The sequence below is a fragment of the Medicago truncatula genome, chromosome 7 (genome assembly GCF_003473485.1).
Source record: "Medicago truncatula cultivar Jemalong A17 chromosome 7, MtrunA17r5.0-ANR, whole genome shotgun sequence".
Lineage (NCBI taxonomy): Eukaryota > Viridiplantae > Streptophyta > Magnoliopsida > Fabales > Fabaceae > Medicago > Medicago truncatula.
In genome coordinates this window covers 37,323,538-37,333,342 of record NC_053048.1, presented here as the reverse complement: position 1 = coordinate 37,333,342, position 9,805 = coordinate 37,323,538, and the positions used below count along the sequence as shown (strand labels likewise).

Genomic DNA, 9,805 nt, shown 5'->3' with positions numbered 1-9,805 from the left:
TATTAAGGTCTTATCGCTGTCCTCACTTCTTAATGTATGCTCATGAATCGTACTATGTTTGATTGTCTTGTTTGCATGTTATGTGAGGGTATAACTTCATCTGTAATGTTTCAATTACATGTAGTCTGTATGAACGATAACTTGATCAGGGATGTCGTGTTTTGTTGTGTTTCTTTTTTGAATGACAAATGTTAGTTTAATTATTGTTATGTTAGGGTTCAAACCATGTGATTGTCACTCCTCTCCTTATCTCCCCCATTAGTTTTCTTATCTGTGCCATGATTTGCCAGTTATGTTTAGTCTCAACGCATGATAAGTGGCTCCCCAAAATTCAATTGTCATTTTGCTACTAATATGTTAAGACATTATCAAGTTGTTATGAAACCAGTATAAACCCTAATGCCTAGCCATCTGAACCTCTCATCCTCTTATATCTATTTGTCATGGACTCTACAAACTTATTGAGTTGCCGTGTCGACATATTTTGAACTAGCATTTTGTTCATTTTTCAATTTGTTATGATCTCTTATTTTCTCTCCACTGTGAATTTTTAATTCTCCCTTTATCGTGGTTTCAATATGTACTGTTATCATGGTCTGTCGGGTGAATATCAAGTAAGAAGCAATATTGCTAAATGGTCTTTTATCTCAGTTTTCACCCCGTCCTTTCTTTATCATTAATTTATTCTTGTTGTTTGTTTTTTATTTTGTCAATATTTTTTGTTCGCTTATACTCGTCTTTATCTCTATCTAGTTGTATAATCTCTATCATTTTTCTCTCTTCTACTTTGTTTGGAGTTGTTAATTTCAACTGTCCCAGTCTATTCAAAGTAGCCTGTGATGGACAAACTTATATTTGGACTGAGTTAAATAAATTGCAAACGAATTAATTGCTAGTCAATTCGAGCATCTCTGTGTTGCAGGCCAATATAGCCTCATTAACCTATACTTTTTAAAATAGTCACAACAATATGATTCGTAATAGTATAACATTAACTTGCGTATTCCACCACTCGGGTGACTTCTCTTCTCTATTAACCATACAGAGAAGTTGGAGGCCCCCTTCTGCATAGACAACTAACTTAAATGTCTACCAATAATGAAGCGAGCACACGTTCTAGGTAAAGCATCACCGAAATATCTTGCTGATTTTTAGTACGCCATTTGACGTTAACAACCTGATGTCTCCATTACCGCTCAATCTTTATGTTGAGAATAATGTTGAACCAAAGACGTCTTGCTACCACCAAACGTTAGCTGCATTGAGTTCTCAGTTTCTCGTTCAAGATCTTGAGCCTTGCTTCAATATGGCACCATTTGGCGTACAAATATCACACACTACGGCTTTTGGGCGCGAGCCTAGCATGGTAAGGTCTCACATTTGACAAGGAACTGCACATCGAAGGAGTGACCACATGTTCAGCCAATACTGCTGCATATGGATATATGCTGTAAATCCACCTTACAATCCATAAACATATAGCGTAATTATTTAATAACTACTAGGATTAAGAGGGTAAAAAAGGTGTATTTTGGAGAATTGATAAACATAATCAAAATAAAATGGGCATGGCTTGTTAATGGTGAAATTTTCATGATCATTGGTGGAGTCATGGTGGGGTACGTCAAGTGGAAGATTAAAGAGGCACACAAAGATAGCGGACTTGGAGTCATTGACTATTCAAGTCTTCCCCGAAGGTGTATGGAAACAAATTAACTATATAAATTGGATTTTTCTCCCCTTGCCTTCTAGTTTGGTTTGATCCCTTTTGGAAGGTCACGAAGACTTTGACTTCCTATCTCTTTCATACAACCAAAAATTAAATTAATTACATAGAAAAGCAAGAATGAAATGATTCCATTGGCCATTGCTACGTCAAAATTGGCCATCTATTGGACAATTTCAATACCATTTAATATATTCATCATGTTTTTCAAGTCTTCAACGATGATCATTGATCAGCATCAAAAAATTTTACCCCGTACAGAATACGCCCAAAGCAGCAAGAAAAAACTATTAAGGTCAACATCATGTTTCTCGTGGAGTGGTTGTTTTATTCATTTTGAAGTATTAAGTTTCTAACGATAGTCAGAAAATATGTGGGATATTTAAAATGGATCCTTACTTTTAACTACAATATTTCCATACACAAGAGTTTTTTTTGTCAGGTAGCCTAGTGGCTAGAATTCACCTTAGACCAAGTGCAATGGCTTGTTGAAACCAAGCTTCAACATATTGAAACCATTGCATGTGAGTGTTGAAAATGGTAAAAATATGATGTGGAGGTGAGAGTAGATGAAAGAATTAAACATGTTGAATTCTGACGCGGGGGCCACGTGGCTGGTTTCGATTGGCTGTTTGGATTTTTATCATCTTAATATTTTGGACTTAATTATTTCATTGCAAAATATATATATTTTTTACCAAAATTCGTGATATTTTTTTCCTCGATACTTGGATCATTTGATTTGGACACAGAAAAAAAAACCAAGTTTTTAACTCTCTTAATCTTATTATTAGCTTTCTATTAACTTTTCTTTTGAAGTTTTAGTCTTTATTTAATGAAATGGATCACACTAACAATCAATTCAACACCCCAAATTTAAGTTAAGAAAATAAAAAATAAATTATTTAAATAAATTTTGTTTTTACAAAAAAAAAAAAGTTGTTAAGTGTTTTTTCATTTTAATTTAATTATAATCGATAATTGTAATTTTATGTAATTATAAAAACAAAAATATAAAATTAAATAAGAATAAAAAATAAAAGGTGGCGGGGTAGAGTGTTGAATGAAAAAACTATTGGAGAGATAAAAATTGAATGAGTGTTGAATTAAGAGAGAGAAAATGATGTGGAGTGTTGAGAATTGAAAAAGTGGGTGTTGAGGATTGTTGAATTTGTTTTACCATTGTGTCCGGGGTTCGAACCCCGGCCCTTACATATAACAATGCATTGTCCCTGCCAACCGAGCTATGCTCACGGGCACAAAAGAGTTAAATATAAATTTATACTACTGGAGTGTTTAATTGACATAAATTAATACTTTTTATCAACGAAAATTCTGATTAATGAGTAAATGTTAGAAGAAGAAAAAAAAGAGTAGGATTTAAAAATTGAAATGACGAAAGTAATTTTAATCATATATTTTTTTAATATTTTATTTTATTTTATATTTTTTATAACCATGTTATTGTGAGAAGTGTTCACTAACTTTGATCGAAGACAATTTTACGTAGAAAAATATGTTGGACAACTTTAATAAAGGCCTTTTATTCGAACCATATATTTTCCATCACAAGGTTCAAACACAAAACCTTATTCAAGGGGTCCAAGTTCAATTCAATTCTGATTAATACAGTTTATTATTTTTTAGTGTATGAATAGAGTATTAAGTATATTATCCAATAATGAATTTAGTGTTTTTTTTACTGAATTTAGTATTTGTTTGATAAAGTTTCACGGGAATATTTTAGCATGGTGGCATAAAAGTAATTAACACAAAGTCTAGGGACAAAGAAGTGGTTTAGTTTTCTATAAGTAAACTCATTCTGGAACTGGAAATAGCAGTGTCAGAACAAAAATTGCTTATTCCGCAAATGGCGGAAAATGCTTCAACTGAACTGAAGATGTTTGTGTTATTCTGTTTGTTGCTAATACAAGTTTCACTTTCTGAAGTCATCTTCGAAGAGCGTTTTGAAGGTAATTTATTTATTCTATGCTCTTTTGTTGCTGAAATTTTGACTCCAACGGTTAAATAAGTGAAAAGTTAGTTAAATTTGGTTAGTTGTTAATTAGTTAGTTAGTTAGTTTAATAGATGAAAGTAATAAGTTATTTGTTTGATTATTTTTTTCTACTAGTATGTAAGCCAAGTGTGTTTAAATTTCTATTCTTTTTTACTTGAGTTTAATTTTTTTTTCTATTACTTTAAGAATTTAACTGGTTTAAAATTTTTTTCGAATTTTCTTCAAAAAAAAATTCGATTATTTCATTAATTGAATGCTTGTGTAAAACTTTTTTACTAACAAAATGTTTCTAGTTGATTATGATTATAAGAATGGTGTTTTTTTTATAAATATTTTAGTGAAATCATAGTATTAGTAACTAATAATGATTAAAAGACAAATAGGACTAAGCAAGTTAGCGTATCAAACTATGAGGTGATGTGTGGTGGTCTTCAATTCTGCTTATATAATTATTTGTTATTTTTTATTATGATTTTTTTCATTGATCATATGATATTAATGTGTTTGATTTTGAAAAGATGGATGGCGAAGTCGTTGGGTAAGATCAGACTGGAAAAGTAGCGAAGGCAAAGCCGGTTCGTTCAAGCACACGGCTGGGAAATGGGCTGGAGATCCAGATGATAAAGGTACTTGTTGACTTAGTATATATTGTATACCGTCTATTTAACTACAATGTGCTCTTGCTATGAACGAAATGTAAAATGGATTTTTATGTGTTACTATTAGACGCTTGAACAACACAAAGTTAAGGATAGACATTTATGTGAATGCAAAATTTTAAATTGCGGGGTCTGCAACTGCAGTTGTAGCTCGCAAGTCAAGGTTTTTTGAATCTCTGCAACCGCGGCCACGATCACAATTTAATACCTTAAGTGAATGCATGTTCTTTTCCTTTCCCAACATATAAAACTGAATGAGGATAGGAAAGACATTTGACCTCAAAGTGCCCTCGAGCTACAGTTTGCAAATTTATTAGGTGATGACAATATTTTGGAGTTAGTTTGTTTATTTTGGCGTGTAAAAAATACGTATGAGGGAATTTCTTGTAATTTTATTGCATAAGGGAGGTTTGTGTAGTAAATGCAAAATGGTAGTAACAGGAATTTGGTTGCTGTTGTAACATTTAGTGATTTTTGTGTGATCTTGTGGTAGGTATCCAAACATCTAATGATGCCAAACATTTTGCCATCTCTGCAAAGATACCAGAATTCAGTAACAAGAACAGAACACTAGTCTTCCAGTATTCTATAAAATTTGAACAAGAGATTGAGTGTGGTGGAGGTTATATGAAGCTCCTCTCTGGATTTGTTAATCAGAAAAAATTTGGTGGGGATACGCCGTATAGGTGTGTTGCTTATTCCATTTTCTTCACTTAGTTTTTGATTCTTGATTTCATAACGTGCACAAATAGTTCATCTGCAACCTCGCAAAGTGGCCTCTACTTTAATATTGATCAAGTTTTCTTTATGTCCTCGTTTGTATTAGTGACGTTCAAAAGCTAACTAAACTAATGGAATACAAACTCTCATTGTTTTTCTCTTCCATATCCATGCTGTTGTTCTTCTCTTTTTATTGGTTTGCTTGACCCTTATTGTAACATGGTATTTTAATTCACCTTGCATCATTTTTACAAACGCACGTTTTTCTTCTTTGTGCACATTTTATACTTTTCAACAGAAAAGAATGTCACACTGACAAATTCTCTACAGTGTAATGTTTGGACCAGATTTATGTGGAACAGACACAAAGAAGCTCCATGTCATAGTCTCTTACCAAGGTCAAAATTACCCGGTAAAGAAGGACCTGCAGTGTGAAACTGACAAGTTAACTCATTTCTACACATTCATTCTCAGGCCAGATGCTACATACAGTGTTCTGGTTGATAATAGAGAGCGAGATTCTGGAAGCTTGTATACAGATTGGGATATTCTCCCTCCTCGTAAAATCAAAGATCTCAAGGCAAAAAAGGTTTTACTCTGATCCGTTTCACTCAGTAGTGAACTTCTAACATTGTCCTTTAGCATAACATGATGCTTTTGATGAGCTAACTCTAAAGCTACTTTTGATCTGGCTTATTTTTTCTTTTTCTTCTCCTTAAAAGAAGTTAAGCCAAACAGTGTTTTATAAAAGATCTTAATTAAAAGATGACCTTATCTTTTATGTATAAAAGTTAGATATTAGGAACTTTTCAAAAAGTAGTTGAGAGGAGTTTTTCTAGTCAAGTATGAGACCTTTAATAATTCATCTATTTGTTTATTATTTAACTCAAATTCTATCATTCTATTAAAAGAACTTTTAATCTAAAAGTAACAATAATTACCAAACAAATTTAGCCTTTTTTCTAAAACACTTACGTTTAGCTTTAATTTTAAAGTAACTTTTATAGCCAAAATAAGTCTGGCCAAATGTAGCCTAAGAGTCTTACAACATGATTATATAACTCAGTTAAGATTTCTTGTTGTTGAGGTGTACTTTCTTTTATATAACTTGTATTTTGAATTAAAATTTCTCCCTACTCGCAGCCTGCAGACTGGGAAGACAGAGAATACATTGAAGACCCTAATGCTGTCAAACCTGAGGTATTCAAATTTCTATTCTTTCCCTAATGATAAACGAACAAAAGGATGGTTGTTTAGTCCATTTATATGGAAAACTCATTTATTTATTCATTGGTATTGCAGGGATATGATTCAATCCCAGCAGAAATTCCTGATCCAAAGGCTAAAGAGGTTAGTTGAGTATAAGAGTGGATCTACAAATGATTCTAAAAAATGAATTTTCCGATATGATGACTTCTAAATAGAGAAATGTAGGAGGATATTTTTTTCAAAAAAAAATAAAAAATCTTACACATTTTCTTCCTCTGAATTAGCCTGATAGTTGGGATGAAGACGAAGATGGAATATGGAAGCGGCCGAAGATACCGAATCCAGCATACAAAGGACCATGGAAACGAAAGGTTTGTTGATCAAGTTGCGGGAGCTATAAGGCTTGAAGAATTAGTTTTTCTATATTCTTTCAGTTTCCTTTCATCAACTATCATCTCTTACTCTTCTCTATGTTGACAGAAAATCAAGAATCCTAACTACAAAGGGAAATGGAAAACTCCATGGATAGATAATCCAGGTATGTTCAAATTTATGTCCTTTTCTTTGTCATAATTTAGTATGTATTTCAGACTTCCATTCACACTTGTAAATGCTTAAAAATTTAAATTCTCCCTGTTTCAGAGTTTGAAGATGACCCTGATCTTTATGTGCTTAAGCCTATCAAATATGTCGGCATAGAAGTTTGGCAGGTATAATAATTGTACATTTCCAAATCCAGTGATGACTTGTATGTTATGCTACATATCGTTCCTTTTCTCTACAACTGCTGAGCTATTAGGCTGAATGCATGACAATAGTTAATAAAATCAATGCATATATTTTGGTTCAGGTTAAAGGTGGTTCAGTATTTGACAACATTTTGATTTGCGATGATCCTGAATATGCAAAACAAGTTGTTGATGAAGTGTTTGCCAACAGGGAGGTGAGTTTTCGCTTTGACTTGCATTTGATTTAGCTCAATATTTGACTTGTAAGTGGCAATTGGGTTACTTATTAAACAAAAACTAGTATTTTGTATATGGGAGCATGTATTGATTTTTCGCAGGTTTATACAATATAATTTAAACATTTAAAAATATGTATATTATATGTTAACTTTTGTATTGCCTTAATTAAGCCTTTTTGAAGTGATATTTGATTTGCCTCGAAAAAATGTCCATCTAGTCATAAAGATGTGTATTCAATTCTCCTACTTTCCTACGTGTGTCTTCTCTTAGGGCATGTGTTAAACTGACCTTTATTTTGTGGCATCTCAGATTGAAAAAGAGGCTTTTGAGGAAGCAGAGAAAGTAAGAAAAGCCCAAGAAGAGGAGGTACATGAACATACGCTATTTCCTTCCATTATCTTTCTTTCTTGAGAACCTTGATTCTTTTACGGAATCTAAACTCTTAATTATTTGTGCAGGAGGCTCAAAGAGCAAGAGAAGACGGTGAAAGGCGGAGAAAAGAGAGAGGCTATGATCGACACCGTGATAGACATAGAGACAGATATAGAAAGGTTTGTATCATACATGCATATGTTCAATATTTTAATCTTTTGCTTTTTAATGAACCTTCGCTCCCTTTTTGAAGACATGACAAATAGCACAGATACTAGAATGGAATAGAAGCCATGTTCTAGTAGATACAAGATACTGTCCTAATATTGTTTATTTAAGAGTATGCCTTTTACGTATCCTCTATTGATAAAATATGTGTGGAAGTAAACCAACATTCCTAATAATGTCATTAGAAACGTGTCACTTTGAGTTAAGCCTTACATGCAGTCATTTAGTTCTCTGAACTATTACATGTTTGTGTTGTGAGTGACCACTTGCACTTGTTTTCCCTTTTATGTGCAGCATCGCCGCGATTACATGGATGATTATCATGTAAGTCGTGATTTCTTCATTGTTTATTCTTTCTGATGATAAGTAGGATAACAGATATAGAGGTGTCATTTTGGTGATCAATTTCCAAATATGGTCAAAAAGAAAATATTTCAATTATAACTTTTCAAGTCATAACATTAGTTTAAAGAGGGGAAGAAGTGATTGTGATTTTCTTTTGTAAACAAATGTTAGTTATTAGTGTATTATGTTAGTGGACTAGGTCCAAACTCTAGACTTTCATCTCAAATTCATTTGGGTGTCCGAGCTCAACCACTCGGGCTACTTCTTGAGGATAGAAATGATTGTGATTGATATATAATCTTTAACATCTTTATATTTGAACTAAAGAAATATTTTCTTTTGATGTGCAGGATGAACTATGATGGTATAAAGCGGCCTTCTTTGTTATCTGTTATCTGATTGACAAGAGTTTATGTATTAGTTATGAATTATGTTCACCTTGATATTGATAGTATGTTCCATCTGGTGTTAATTTATTGGAAACTTAATAATGATATATAGTTTGGTTCCAAGCCTTGTTGCAAAGTATATTATGTAATGTGCACGAGTTTGTTTAGGATTGTTTTCTTCCCATCATACTAAATGCTTATAAATATTGTGATCAATGGACACAACTTTTAACACTTCTACTCCTGACATGCAAAAACAAGTGTTGTGTTATTTTTTTACATAATTAATAGTCTAACGCGATTTAAATGCATGGTAAATCACATTCAATGGATCCGTTAATGGATATAATAAAACATCGCAGCTCATTAATCATCAAATGAACACAATTAACTCTGGTTATTAGACTTGCCGCAAGAATATTAGCCGCCAAGACTTTTGATTTAAATTGTGTCGGAGGCGGGAACACCTCTAGCTTTAGATGATTCCTCAAAGGCTAGGCTATTTGGTCACTAGTTGATACAGACCTGTCCGGCAAAATCTACAATAATGTGTTGGTGGAAAGGGAAGGTCATGCCTTCAATGTGGGAATTGAGTACGAAAAATAGTCGTTATTCTGCAACAACTGTAGGTTAATTGGGCATTCAATTCAACAGTGCAATAAGATGGCGAATAAAATTCTAAACTTGTCTAAAGATGGTAAGCAGTGCCACACCAGCAATGTTGAAAAGGGCAAGGTTCTATCAGAAAATTTGGCTATTTTGAATAAGGAAACTGAGGATGTGGAAAAGCAACAGTTAGTCTCATAGCAAAATCTGAGACAGCTTGAAAATAATATAGAAGCCAATATCCCTGTTACTGTGGTATTTCGAAACATGAAGACTGTTTTGGAGAATTTGGCAAGCACTACAAATGTTAACTTGCAACACTTTAAGTCTAGCTTGGCTAAGGACACACAAACTGAGGTTGCCATTCTACAAATTTCCAAAGGTAAGATAGATAATTACCAATGAGAAACATGATTCCAGAGGTAACACTAGTGAGAGTATCGAAGAGAACATGTTGTTATAGAACAACAAAGGAAATAGTAACAATAATAATGAGGTTGCTGGTAAGAGTATGGAGTGTGCTGCAACAGTAGAAAACTCTATTAAGTTAGTTGATTTGGTAGAT

At 33.0% G+C, this 9,805-nt stretch overlaps 1 protein-coding gene across 2 annotated transcripts; it reads left to right on the top strand.

Moving 5' to 3' along the window:
- Positions 1-3,542: 3,542 nt before the first annotated feature.
- On the top strand, positions 3,543-8,868 carry LOC11437433 (calreticulin-3). 2 transcript variants are annotated; one of them, XM_003624156.4, is made up of 14 exons: positions 3,543-3,699; positions 4,263-4,370; positions 4,897-5,089; positions 5,454-5,712; positions 6,267-6,323; positions 6,426-6,473; positions 6,617-6,703; positions 6,813-6,870; positions 6,975-7,042; positions 7,183-7,275; positions 7,610-7,666; positions 7,759-7,851; positions 8,195-8,224; positions 8,596-8,868. In XM_003624156.4, exons 1-14 carry the CDS (start codon positions 3,597-3,599, stop codon positions 8,605-8,607), a joined length of 1,266 nt encoding a protein of 421 aa, XP_003624204.1. In that variant the 5' UTR covers positions 3,543-3,596; the 3' UTR covers positions 8,608-8,868. The 2 variants fall into 2 exon arrangements, with proteins under 2 accessions (XP_003624204.1, XP_013449374.1); XM_013593920.3 differs by lacking the exon at positions 8,195-8,224.
- The last annotated feature ends 937 nt before the right edge of the window (positions 8,869-9,805 follow it).

Bases quoted from the DNA above. Each gene is read 5' to 3' on its own strand.
- LOC11437433 (XM_003624156.4), top strand. From the start codon at position 3,597: ATGGCGGAAAATGCTTCAACTGAACTGAAGATGTTTGTGTTATTCTGT. The intron at 6,474-6,616 runs GTTAGTTGAGTA...CCTCTGAATTAG, and splicing joins CTGATCCAAAGGCTAAAGAG to CCTGATAGTTGGGATGAAGA. The intron at 6,704-6,812 runs GTTTGTTGATCA...CTATGTTGACAG, and splicing joins AAGGACCATGGAAACGAAAG to AAAATCAAGAATCCTAACTA.